The sequence below is a fragment of the Mastomys coucha genome, unplaced genomic scaffold (genome assembly GCF_008632895.1).
Source record: "Mastomys coucha isolate ucsf_1 unplaced genomic scaffold, UCSF_Mcou_1 pScaffold21, whole genome shotgun sequence".
NCBI lineage: Eukaryota > Metazoa > Chordata > Mammalia > Rodentia > Muridae > Mastomys > Mastomys coucha.
The window spans coordinates 116,682,614-116,695,953 of record NW_022196904.1 but is presented as its reverse complement, the minus strand read 5'-3'; the positions used below and the strand labels follow the sequence as shown (position 1 = coordinate 116,695,953).

At 51.6% G+C, this 13,340-nt stretch overlaps 1 protein-coding gene across 4 annotated transcripts; it reads left to right on the top strand.

Annotated features, from left to right (window-relative positions):
- The first annotated feature begins 1,783 nt into the window (after positions 1 to 1,783).
- Positions 1,784 to 10,999, top strand: Znf629 (zinc finger protein 629). Of its 4 annotated transcripts, none has more exons than XM_031388406.1 (3): positions 1,784 to 2,263; positions 5,281 to 5,390; positions 5,496 to 10,999. In XM_031388406.1, exons 2-3 carry the CDS (start codon positions 5,315 to 5,317, stop codon positions 8,009 to 8,011), a joined length of 2,592 nt encoding a protein of 863 aa, XP_031244266.1. In that variant the 5' UTR covers positions 1,784 to 2,263; positions 5,281 to 5,314; the 3' UTR covers positions 8,012 to 10,999. The 4 variants fall into 4 exon arrangements, with proteins under 4 accessions (XP_031244266.1, XP_031244264.1, XP_031244265.1 ...); XM_031388404.1 differs by lacking the exon at positions 1,784 to 2,263 and adding an exon at positions 2,697 to 2,887; XM_031388405.1 differs by lacking the exon at positions 1,784 to 2,263 and adding an exon at positions 3,094 to 3,205 and having other exon boundaries at positions 5,496 to 10,997.
- Positions 11,000 to 13,340: the final 2,341 nt, after the last annotated feature.

The window sequence follows — 13,340 nt, the reverse complement described above, 5'->3', positions numbered from 1 at the left end:
AAAAAAAAAAAAAAAAAAAAAAAAAAAAAAGAAAAGAAAAAGAAAAAAAAAGAAAAAGAAAAAGAAAAAGAAAAAATGGCCTTTGGGGCTCTGGGTTCGGGTGTTAACTCACATTCTGCCATGCCTAACTTGTACAACAGACATTCTGCAGGTGCCTCAGTTTTCTCCAGCCAGCAAGCAATTTTGTTTTTTGTCTTTTTTTTTAAAACAAAATTAGTGGTTAGTTCCCAGGACCCATTGTCTTGCAAGGACAGTAGAGGCAGTTTCTTAAGATTAGCTCAGCTGTTCAGGGAAGTCCTTATCTTGGGCAAGTTTGCCAGGGTACATTTTACAAACTAGCAGTTTACAAACTGAAGTGATTTTCTCATGGATTTGTTAAGTACACCAGTCTTTAAGTTTTGAACATGTTATTCACTATCACAAGTCAATATTTATTTATTGATGTTTTAACAGTGTAGCCTCGGGCTGGCAGATGACTTAAGAGCATTGACTGCTCTTCCAAAGGTCCTGAGTTCAGATCCCAGCAACCACATGGTGGCTCACAACCATCTGTGATGAGATCTGACGCCCTCCTCTGGTGTGTATGAAGACAGCTGCAGTGTATTAGGCTGGAGCAATTGGGGCGGAGCAGAGGAGCTGAGTTCAATTCCCAGCAGCCACATGATGGCTCAAGGCAATCTGTACAGCTACAGTGTATTCATACACATAAAATAAATACATCTTTTAAAAAAAAAAACAGTGTAGCCTCACTGTGTAGCCTAGGTTGGTCTTTTCCCCCCATTATTTATTCACTTTACATCCCGATCGATGTCCCACTCCTCCCAGTCCTGCCCCTATTCCCCTTCCCTTCTCCTCTGAGAGGATGGGGCCTCTCCCACCCTGGCACATCAAGCATGGCTCGGTGCATCCTCTCCCACTGAGGCCAGACAAGGCAGCCCAGTTAGGGGAACAGGATCCACAGGCTGGCAACAGCTTTCCAGACAACCTCTGCTCCAGTTGTGGAGGACCCACACGAAGACCTTGCTACACATCTGCTACATATGTGGGGGAGGGGTGTTCTGCCCAACTGGTATATGTTCACCTAGGTTGGTCTTAAGTCATGGTGATTCTCCTGTGTCAGGCCCCAGAATGCTAGCGTTACAGCTATTCATTCCCACACAAGGCTTGGAATTTTTTTTTTAGAATTCCTTTTTTTTTTTATATTTTTTCTTTTTCTTTTTTAAGATTTATTTTATGTACGAGTACATTGTTGCTGTCTTCAGACACAGCAGAAGAGGGTACCAGACTCCATTATAGATGGCTGTGAGCCATCATGTGGTTGCTGGGATTTGAACTTAGAACCTCTGGGAGAGCAGTTGGTGCTGAGCCATCTCTCCAGCCCTAGATATTTTCTTTATTTACATGTCATATGATATCTCCTTTCCAAGTTTCCCCTCCAGGAAAAAAAAAAAACTGTTCCCTCCCCTCTCCTCCTGCTCACCAACAACCCATCCTTTCCCGCCTCCTGGCTCTGACATTCCCCTACACTGGGGTATGGAATCTTCACAATACCAAGGGCCTCTCCTCCCATTGATGACCGATTAGGCCATCCTCTTGGAATATGTATGTATGTATGTATGTATGGCTTGAAACGAGTCCTATTGTGCATCCCAGGCTGATCTTGAAGTCCAACTCTTGATTCTCCTGTGGCAGCCTACTAATGGCTGAAGATTACAGGCAGTGTGCTTAGCTACTATGGAACTTTTTGAGGGTAGAATGTTCAATTGTTGTTCAACTCTGGTCTCCTCACACCTGGGTTCATTTAAAAAATGTGGCCTCATACTTTAATTCACATCTCATGTCTTGATTGCCTTGCCTGTAAATTGGGGGGTGATTCTGAGTCCTCTCTCAGGTTTGTGGTGAGGAGAAAATGAGACACAAGCTGGAAAACCTTGGGAGCCCTGCGAGGTTCCTTGTTTAGATACAGGGTCTTGCTAGATAGCCCTGTGGCTATCCTGGAGCTTATGTGGGCCACGAATATTGTGAACCTTCTGGTCCTCTTGCCTCTGTCTCCCAAGCAATGGAATTACAGGAATTCACCACTTCTTCTGGCTTCATAAGTTTTTGGAAGGATTGCCCTGCCGTAAATTGTGTACTTTACCCCAAGATGCTGAGAATAATGCTTGCCTACCTTGGCCAGGAACCCTACACTCACTCGTTTTTCTGCTGCCACCCAGGATGTCAGTTTCTTCCTCCAAGGAGACCTGACCGGTGGGGGTGAGAGGTAGGTAAGAGGGTCACGTAGCGCAGGGTAGCCTTGCCTGGTCCATCAGCTTCTGCTCTTACCGCTGGGTCTTCCCACACAACCTTTGCTTCCACCTCCTAGTCACCAAGTCAGGCATTCCAGCCCCAATCTCGGGTGAGTCCAAACAAAGGCGGATCTCAGGGGACCCGCGGCGGCCGAATCTGAGATCAGCTTAACTGGGCGGCTGGCAGAGCCTTTGGAGAGAGAGTACGGCCAGAAATCCGGAGACCTTCGCCAGCCTCTGAGCTCCCCCCAAAGCTGATCTTCCGTGATTCCACTAGACACAGGGAGAGGGGCGTCATCAGCCGCCTCCTTGCTTCCATACCCACCTCCTCTTTTTTTCCCAGGCCGTGGGAGGCAAAGGGTTAAATCCCATAGAGCTGATGTTCTGACTCCAGGCTAGAGGGGCCCGGGAAGCTGGGGTCACTTCCTGCTCCGTCCCAGTCACCCTGAACTGGTCCCCGGGTCCTCAGCCTGGAATCACCCCTTGAGAAGGACCCTAGAGTTTCCGGCATCCAGCCCGTCCCCCGAGGCAGGGCACTTAAGGGGTTAAGTCCCCTGGGGCTGGCCTCTGCCTTTCGGCTTTTCCCAGACCCCAGAGCCGTGAGTTGGGACCGCCTGGGTTCCCGGGGTGGCCTGGAGGCCCGGGACAGCCGCCGGGGAACAATAGGGCCAAGGAGGCGGCGACGGGCGAGGGGCGCAGGCCCAGCCCGGGGCGGCGGAGAACGGCGGCCGGGGGATTGTGGGAACCGCGCGAGGGCCGCCGTGGGGGAGGGGAGGCGCGCGCGCCCAGAGAGCGAGTCCGGCCGGGGGCGGCGAGGCGGCCGACGGGAGCGGCTCTCCGGGAGCCGGGCAGCCAGGGCGTCCGCGGCGGGGAGGCAACCCCGGCCGCTCGGCTGGACTTTGGGAGCCGGGAACAGGGTGGGTGCTCCCGGCCGGAGGCGCTCAAGTCCTGGTCCGCCCGGGTGCGGGGGGCGGTGTCGAGGGCGGTCCCGCTGCCTCCTGGTCAGGGTCACCCTGGGCCGCGCGCACCTCCGCGGGAAGGCAGCCGCCTCCGGCCGTCCTTCCCACCTCGGCCCTCTGGGGGTCGTCCGGGGCGGGAGGCTAGCGCTCTTGGGCCTGGGCTGGTTCTCAGTAGTAGTCGCCTCCCAGTCTTCGCTACTTCTTGCATGTGGCCTTGTTATTAACTCTTTCCCTCTACGGTAGGCTCTTGAGTTTTAAGTTTCTCAGTCCAAGTATCTAAACTCCTACCTGCCCTCGGTCAGCTCATCAGGGTAACCTTCTCCCCTCCAGGAACCCCCATCTCCTCCTAAAGTCACTTAGAGATGGGGGATGGCAGTGAAGGTGAAATTTACTTTCTTCCTTTACTCCTAACTTCTGTCTCGGCTGCATTAGCAGTTGGTCAGCCGTCCATCAGTTGCTTCACCTGTTTCACATCCCAGCTGCCTCCTGGTGAGCTTTGTCCTCTTTGTCCCTGTGCACATAGTACCTGTGCACACTGTCACCCCAAGGGTAAGCTATTCCAGGAATTCCATTAGATGTGAGCGCCCTCCCTCTTGCAGTTTGCTCCTGTGGCCCTGTTCCCTCTCCTGGGAATCACCCCGGGATTTTGAGTGGCCGATATGATTCCTTTCCCTGGGGGCTCACTCTGAGCTTGTGTCCCTTTTCTGACGTCGATTTGCAAACTGATCTTAAGAGACACCGAACCAGATAGGCTTTGGGAGCAAGGGGTATCCAGCTCATTCAGTCATCCAGCAAAGTTTTTACTGGGTACCTGTCCTAGGCGTGTGATGAAGCATCAACAAAAAGAATAAGGCAGAAGGATGGGTCCCCAGGTGGGTCTGGATGGCTTTGGGGACATCGGTAGCTAGACCTCAGAGACACAGCTTCTAAGACCTCCTCACTGGGTCCAACTTTTACAGCGGAGGGAATTGGGCTTCCCTGAACGTTCCCAGCCCATTTTCAGGCTTCTGAGCTTTCCTTCCACTCTCCTGCCAGGAACCCACAAGTAGGAGTCTCATGTGACTGTCAAGGTCACCCCATGCCGCAGGGCGAGCCAAACTCAGGACACTGAATTTGTGGTCTTAGCCCTGTTACTTCCCACCTTTGGGGCCTTGGAGACATCTCTCCTGGTGGTGTCCACTTACTAATCTGTAAAATGGACAACTGACTCCAAAGTCTCCCAAGGCAGTGAAAGAAGACACCTGGTAGTCACCTATGTTCTCTGCACACTTGCTTCCCTCCCCTCCTTTCTTCTCTTCCTTGCCTCCCCTCTTTCCTTCCCCTTTCTCCTTCATTTTGTTTGAGACAAGGTCTCATGTAGCTGGGACTGACCTTGAACTTGAACTTCTGATCCTCCGGTTTCTGTCTCCCGAGTATGCCACTGAGTCAGGCTCTCCTTATTCCTCCTTTCCCTTGCCTTAGTTTCCTGTAGGGGCTTCAGACTCCCCTTCCCACCCGTAGGCTATCCTCTTTCTGTGCTTGGATAATGGCAAAGTGCCTCCACTCTTTGTGAGTAGCTGTCCCTTCAGAGAAACTTTTTTTTTTTAACCCTTTAAAAAGTGTCAGTCTCAGATCTCTCTGGGGCTCCATAAGGGAAAAGTTTATTGCTCTCAATTAGCAGTCCCATAAAGGAAGAAAATTGGAGTCTTAATGAGCTTCCTCTGATTTGCAAAATAACATGTTTCCGGGCCTCTGGGCATCAGATGTGTGGGGTGAGAGCCTGCCTCCCATCTGAAAGTTGGATAGTGTTCCTGCCTTCAGTGTAGGTACAAAGGGTTATGACTGATGAGTTTTTAATTGACTCTACATTCACTGAGTTGCTTCATTGCAGCCTGTAAGATTTGCAGTATTTGGAACCAGGCCTTTGGGACTAAGGGGCTCAGTGAGAAATGGTGCCAGAGAAGTGAGTGGCAGGTCCCTTAGAATCACACAAGTGGGAGCACAAAGAACAGCACAAAACCAGGTCGTATTGTGTACCCATCTCTTCCCACCAGAGACCCTGGAACCTTCACAGTCTGAAGCTCTGGGATGGAGCCTGAGACGGTGCTATGGGGCCCGGACCTGCAGGGTCCTGAAGAGAGCCCGAGCGATGATGCTCATAGAGGTGAGGGGGTACAAGGGACTGTGGGCAGTCCCAGGGGAGGGAAGAGAGACCAGACCCCATGTTCTGAAAGGAGATTGGGGCTGGAGACTCCCTTTCTGTCTGTAGGTGCTGAAAGTGGGAACGAAGAGGAGAGTCCTCAGCAGGAAAGTTCTGGGGAGGAGATCATCCTGGGAGATCCAGCTCAGAGTCCAGAATCCAAGGACCCACCAGAGATGCCCCTGGAAAAGCCCTCCCAGGATGCCTCAGCCCCTCAGGATTCCCCAACCCCACTGGGTTCTTCCAACTCCTTAGATCACCAGACCCCAGTGGACCCATCAGGCCCCGAGGTAGTCCCTTCCCCATCCGAGTGGACCAAGGCCTGTGAGACCAATTGGCAGTGGGGAACCCTCACCCCCTGGAACAGCACACCCGTAGTTACTGCCAGTGAACCCAGCCTGCGGGAGCTGGTGCAGGGACGTCCTTCTGGGGCTGAGAAGCCATACATCTGCAACGAGTGTGGCAAGAGCTTTAGCCAGTGGTCCAAACTGCTGCGCCACCAGCGAATCCACACGGGTGAGCGGCCCAACACGTGCTCAGAGTGCGGCAAGAGCTTCACACAGAGCTCGCACCTGGTACAGCACCAGCGCACACACACGGGTGAGAAGCCCTACAAGTGCCCCGACTGTGGCAAGTGCTTCAGCTGGAGCTCCAATCTAGTACAACACCAGCGCACGCACACGGGCGAGAAGCCCTACAAGTGCACGGAGTGCGAGAAAGCCTTTACACAGAGCACCAACCTCATCAAGCACCAGCGGTCCCACACTGGTGAGAAGCCCTACAAGTGCGGTGAGTGCAGACGTGCTTTCTACCGCAGCTCGGACCTCATCCAGCACCAGGCCACGCATACAGGTGAAAAGCCCTACAAGTGCCCGGAGTGCGGCAAGCGCTTTGGCCAGAATCACAACCTGCTCAAACACCAGAAGATCCACGCAGGAGAGAAGCCCTATCGCTGCACCGAGTGTGGCAAGAGCTTCATCCAGAGCTCAGAGCTGACGCAACACCAGCGCACGCACACCGGGGAGAAGCCCTATGAATGCCTGGAGTGTGGCAAGAGTTTTGGCCACAGCTCCACACTCATCAAGCACCAGAGGACACATTTACGTGAGGACCCCTTCAAGTGCCCCGTCTGTGGCAAGACCTTCACACTGAGTGCCACGCTGCTGCGCCATCAACGCACACACACGGGTGAGAGGCCCTACAAGTGCCCCGAGTGTGGCAAGAGCTTTAGTGTGAGCTCCAACCTCATCAACCACCAGCGCATCCACCGTGGGGAGAGGCCGTACATCTGTGCTGACTGCGGCAAGAGCTTCATCATGAGCTCCACGCTCATCCGCCACCAGCGGATCCATACCGGTGAGAAGCCCTATAAGTGCTCTGACTGTGGCAAGAGCTTCATTCGCAGCTCACACCTCATCCAGCATCGCCGCACGCACACAGGTGAGAAGCCCTACAAGTGTCCAGAGTGCGGCAAGAGCTTCAGCCAGAGCTCCAACCTCATCACGCACGTGCGCACACACATGGACGAGAACCTCTTCGTGTGCTCTGACTGCGGTAAGGCCTTCCTGGAGGCTCAAGAGTTGGAGCAGCACCGAGTGATCCATGAGAGAGGCAAGACACCTGCCCGGAGAGCTCAGGGTGACAGCTTGCTAGGGCTTGGGGATCCTGCCCTGCTGACTCCGCCACCAGGAGCCAAACCCCACAAGTGTCTGGTCTGTGGGAAGGGCTTCAATGATGAAGGCATCTTTATGCAGCACCAGAGGATTCATATCGGAGAAAACCCCTACAAAAATGCAGACGGCCTTGTTGCACACCCAGCCCCCAAGCCTCAACAGTTCCGCCCCTCCAGGCTCCCCTTTGGAGGCAATTCACACCCGGGTGCTTCGGAGAGCAGAGCTGACCCCCCAGGACAGCCCTTGAAAGTACCGGAGAGTCAGGAGGGCTTGGGCCAAAGGCTAGGCCAACCCTCTTCTAAGAGCTATGTTTGTTCCCACTGTGGAGAAAGCTTCCTTGACAGGGCTGTGCTCCTGCAACATCAGCTCACTCACGGGAATGAAAAGCCCTTTCTCTTTCCTGAGTGTAGGATTGGTCGTGGGGAAGGGGCAGGACCCAGCCCCTTCCTAAGCGCAAAGCCCTTTAAATGCCCAGAATGCAAAAAAAGCTTTGGCCTCAGCTCTGAGCTGCTGCAGCACCAGAAAGTCCATGCGGGTGGGAAATCCCAGAAGAGCTCTGAGCTGGGGAAGAGCTCTTCAGTCCTGTTGGAGCATCTCAGGAGTCCTTTGGGAGCCAGACCCTACAGCTGCTCTGAGTGTGGGGCCTCCTTCCTCGATCGACTAGCTCTTACACGACACCAGGAAACCCATACTCATGAAAGGGCCCCCACTCCTGAGGACCCCCCTTCCACAAACCAGGAAGATGAGGGAGAAGCCTCTAGCTCCCCAAAGAGCAGCAGCCACAGGGAAGAGGAAAGTCCCAAAACTGTTTCAGAGAAAAAGCCCTTTCTGTGCCCTGAGTGTGGAGATGGCTTCACGGAAGTTGCAGCCCTCCTCCTCCATAGGAGCTGTCACCCAGGTGTCTCCCTATGAAGTAGGTCTGGTGACCAGGGACCACTCTGTCCTGATAAATTATGGGGAAATGAGGCCAGCCCCATCAGATCATAGAGAAGTAGAGGGTCAAGAACCCTGGGGAGAAATAGTGAGTTTGCATCAGTGATGAGAAGCCTAAGAAGATCGTGGGTGAGAACCACTTAGAAGCCGTAGAGAAAAACTCCTGGGTTATAAGCCCTATAAATATGTAGGAAAAAAAAGCCCTTTAAGTTTGTAGCAGAGAAATCTTATAAATCATAGTGGGTAAAAGCCCTATTAAATGTAGAAAGAGGTTCTAACATGTCTCTAGACAACCCCATGAAACTGTATCAAACCCTTATCGGAGTCCTCGGGTGGGGGAGATATAGGGAACACAGCTCTACAGCTGGGCACTGACTTGTGAGGTGACCCTCAGATGACAGAGAAAGCAGTCTTCCCAGTCAGTATTCCCTCCTGGCAGCCATGACAGGAAAGTGCTCAGAGGGGAGCAATACAGTACAGAAATGCCGTAGAACTAGAAAAAGAAGAAAAACGGGGAGGGAATGACCAGGTGCTTCCAAACCCACAGGTGAGACAAGATGAGAAAAAGTGTCTTGTCGCACTGGGGGTTCTTTGGGGTTATGAGGCCAATCTTAGGTGAATTGTATGTACTAGGGGAGGGAAGACTGGGGGGGTCCCTTATCAGAAAGATCCTCAAGTGAGAAAGAAACAAATATGACAAGCCATTTTAAAGGCTGGAGTTAGGGGCATCAAAACCCTCAAGTGTAAGGATGCTTAGAAAATGCTGAAAAACCATCTCAGACACTAGGGGAGACTGCAGATGGAAGCCATTCTGTTTCTCCTCTTTCCTGGGAGCTTGTTAAACTCCAAGTACAAGCACATCCCAGTCCGTGCTGTTCAGATTCTCCTCAGACAGGCAGGACCAGCCTTTCTCCAGCCCAGCTGGAAATGTCTACTCTGAGAGGCCTCTGGGGTTGCAAGGGGCCTCTGCCACATTCTCAGGTCTCACAGGTTTTACCTGGAAGCTAACTGCCACAGGTCTTACTGCAGTGGCAACGCGTTCCCTCGGATTCTGTCCTCAGTGGAGAGAGCCACTTGCTGCTAGTCAACTTCCAAAGAATAAATTCCTTCAGAGATTCAAGGCTTGTATGTGCTTGTCCTCCCTAGATGCCTACAAGTCCACAAGAGCCACTTGTGGGTGATGAGGGACGGCGAGACAACAGTATAGACAAGTTTGATTTACCAGCACATGACTTAAACCTCAGCCTTTTGTGTAAACTTGGTGTAAGGCTGCCAGTAGGACAAGCCAGGCTGCACATGGTGGATGTCCTGACATAGCACAGACTGGACCAGAGTCCCTGAAGAGGCAATGGATACAGACCACCTTCTCCATCCCCAGTACTTGGATGCCCCTGAGATGGGGTGGCCCAGTTTGATTTTGGCTCCGGAAAGGGATCGATTCCAACAGATCCCTTTGGCCTCTCTCTTAACCAGAAACTTCTGAAGGGAAATGAAAGCATAAGAAATGCTTCCCTACCAGGCCCATCTCCTCTTCAGACATGACAGGCTGGACACTTCATTAATCTAGCCAAACCTCCTCATTCGACTGGAGCTGTGTGATGGAGCAGAGAGTCTTGGCATATAAAGTGTTGAAGAAAAACTTTGGTGAGAAACATCTGTAACAAAGACCCTTAAAGATGGGGAGGACTTGCCCTGGTATGTGGGTTGCAAAGGGAATGTCCTCAGCCTGGTGCTGGCATTAGTGACTCACTGTCCAAAGAAGCAAGACGGAGATTCCAAGTGATATATATGGCTCTTTAGGAATCCTGTGCCCAGAAGGGTGACCTGGATTCCTACAAAGCTGGGGAAGAGACCTCTAATTCCATTACCTAAAAGTTTAAAAGTTAGAGACCCATCACCCTTCATCTATCCTATCCCCAAAGGGATGAACCTCAAAATTTAAAGGACCAAAATCTAGAATACTGGCAGAAAAAAAAAATTCCAGGCCTTCTGGGGAGAGAGAAAGGCAGGTCTTAGACAGTTACAGAGACAGCCTTGCTAAAGTCATAAGTGCCAGGCAGGGGAGCACCATGGAGAGTAGGAGGACCCTGTCTGTATATTGACAGAAATGTTGATAAAGGGGGCATCCCTATAAAATGGAGTAGGTACTCTCCTAAGTATAAACTGATTTGTCCCCTTCTAAGATGGTAGCAGAAACTAGAGAGAAATCCTTTGTAAAACTAGGAGCAGATTCCCTCAGTCACAGGTCTGAACCTCTGTCCTCAGAAGTGTCTAGAGGGGAGGCGGTCAGTGTAGTCATGGCTGACTGTACACTATGGAGGACTAAGATGGAGCGTATGTAATAGGATGCTCTCATGTTCTGGAGACAGTGGGGACTATGCTCTTGACTCCAGTACTGAATGGACCATGTAGATAGGTTCTTGGGCTTCCTAGTAGGAAAGAGCAGAGCAGAGACCTTGTGATGAGACCTGTTCTTTTGGCCAACCCTCTCTCAGTTCCAGCTATACCACAGGATGACCTAACTGGCTCAGGAAAAGGTCCACCAGAATTAAGTCTGGAAGGCACAATGGAGTCAACTCTGTATTGACCTAGAGCCCTCAGAAGTGCCCTTGGGTAAGAGCCCAGCAACCACAGGCAAAGGAGTGCAAACATAGGAGAGGGGTGGAGCTGATCTGCACTTACGGTGAGACAGAATTGATGTTGAACATAGATAGGAACTCGTAAAGGAACTGGGTATGAATCATGAATGGGGGTGAGGATTTGAAACCATCATGACTTCCCCCAACCCAGTCTGAAGTGGGTGGCTCCCAGAAGCCTTTGCTCCCACAAAAGAAGCCCCACTCACCTCACTTGTCCCCATGGAGTGAAGGGAAGTCCTATTTTTGAGTGTTTTGTGTCAGTAACAGTGTTGTGTCACCCGTGGTCATGTTGAATAGTTGAAGAGAATAAAGGGAATAAGATTTCCTAGGTGTTTTTACTTCTTATCTACTTGTTCAGCGAACAGCAAAGTTGTTCACTCCCAGAACTAGGGCCCATGGGGACCCCAAAACTCAGTATTGTCCCAAGTTTGCCCTTCCCCAGAGGCCCTATGCTCCCTGTCCAGTGTTTCCTTATAGAAGGTTGGTAGGTTTATAGAACTTTAAAACTCAGTCCTGTCAGAGAGAAATCTGGTAAGCTGGGTGGCTGCCTAGTGGCTCCAGTCCCAGTTATCTTGGGTCCAGCTTTGCAGCTTCTCTGGCTACAACACCCACAGCCTCCCCTGTAACACAGGGAAAGCTCCCAGGTCCTCATCCTCAAAGCTGGCAGCTCCCTCCCCGTGCTTCCCTGCTCTCCGTGCTCCCCTGCTCCCTGTGCTCCCCTGGAGAACTCAGCCTCTCTTGCAACCTGTCTGCTTTGAGTGGTATCCTGGCTTGTCCCATCCCCCAGTAGCCCAAAGGTCTTGCCATGGGAAGGCTGGGGCTCTAGGAAGTGCAGCCATTTATCCAAGACCGGTGCACTAGTCACGGTGGGAGGTTGGAATGGCCTGGAGGTCTTTAGGCCATCTCCACAGTGGCCTTGCCTTTTCTCCTTGTAGTTGGGACTATAGGGAAGTCCTCCTCCCTGGCTGGCTTCAGCATTGTCTTCTGAGTCTGGTCATGGCTACTGAGTGGCTGCCCGTGATCAACAGAGGCCATAGCCTATCTATTAAGGACTCTCTGAAGGCAGAAAGTGTATCCCTAACCTTTTGGGTTGTTTTGTTTTGTTTTGTTTTGGAGACAGGGTTTCTCTGTGTAGCCCTGGCTGTCCTGGAACTCACTCTGTAGACCAGGCTGGCCTCGAACTCAGAAATCAGCCTGCCTCTGCCTCTCAAGTGCTGGGATTAAAGGTGTACACCACCACTGCCCGGCACCTTTTGTTTTTTAATGTAAAAATAATGTGCATGGGTGTTTTAGTTGAATGTGCCTGGGCATCGTGCACATGTAGTACCTGCAGAGGCCATAAAAGGGTGTCAGATCCTCTAGAACTGGAATTACAAATGGTTGTTAGCTGCCAATGCCTGCTGGGAATTGAACCCAGGTCCTCTGGAAGAGGAGTCAAGGCTCTTAAGGCCCCTACCCCTGCCAGACATTCCTCCGTCCCTTCCTAGGACCTATTGTGCTTCTATCCCAAATCCCAGAATAAGCTGTCATTCTTTCCCTCTCTGTTCCAGAAATATGGGTAGGAGTGGTGGGGAAGGGGGACTTGTCTTTTCATATTCCTGGGTCCCCAGCCCTGGGAACACTAAGGAACTCCAAGGAGAGGTGGACCAGAGCAATACCTGATTTTAAGGCCAGAGGTCATGACTGCTGTAGTAGGCTGGCTGACACTTGGAAGTAATTACAGAGTATGGGGTCTCAAGAATAAGGGATCCTGTATATAGAAGTCAGGAGCGGGGTGGGGATAGAGGGTCAAACAGTTGGGGATTGGCTTAGAGCAGGCCAAACAAACTTCATAGGGTCTGCCTAAGACCATTGGAAAACAGATACATAACATTAACAAAATTATAGTTATGAAGTAACAACAGAATAATTTTATGGTTAGGGTCACCTTAGCATGAGGAACTGTATTGAAGGATCATAGCATTAAGAAGGTTGAGGACCACTTCCTTAGAGTATGAGGGACCAATGGAGGTGCAGCCCCAGAGCATAGGCCTAAGGAGGCTCTAGCCTAAGGAGTGCTGTGACAGAGTGGCACCATCCCTCACACTCCTTAAACAGTGGTTTTCAAGCCTGGAGCTTGTGAAGGAAGGAACTGTAGGCACAGCTTTCCTGTACCGTTGGCTCTGGATAGACCCCAGAGAAAGGCAAAATGCAAAGGGTAGTCTGGTTACTGTTGAAGAGCTCAGAAGACAGTGAGCATGATGCAAGCCAAGGAATGGAGCAGCAAAAGTCTGGGCTAAGTTCTGAGAGAAGTCCCCATCAATGCTCTCAGCGGCAGTTGCCCTAGCTCCGACTGAAATAGGATCCTATGCACCACGTTGAGACCACTTGCGGGGGAGGGGGGCAGGGGAGAGATCTGCACCAGTATGACAGACCGATGGTTTGTTTTCACGGCCCTGCCAAGATGTCAATACTGCTCCAGGCACGGGAATCCTGGGACTTTTAGCCCATTCAACTTGTGTTTAACATGAGGAAAAGGTATGCTTTGTTACTGTTAGGCGTTACTACCCCACATGGAGCTCGGAGTACCCCCAACCCATCCATTTGAGGACTTAGGAGGGTCATGTTGGATCGAGAGAGCCGTGTGCACTGATGCCCCAGTACACAGGCTTCTTAAGACTACTAGCTTA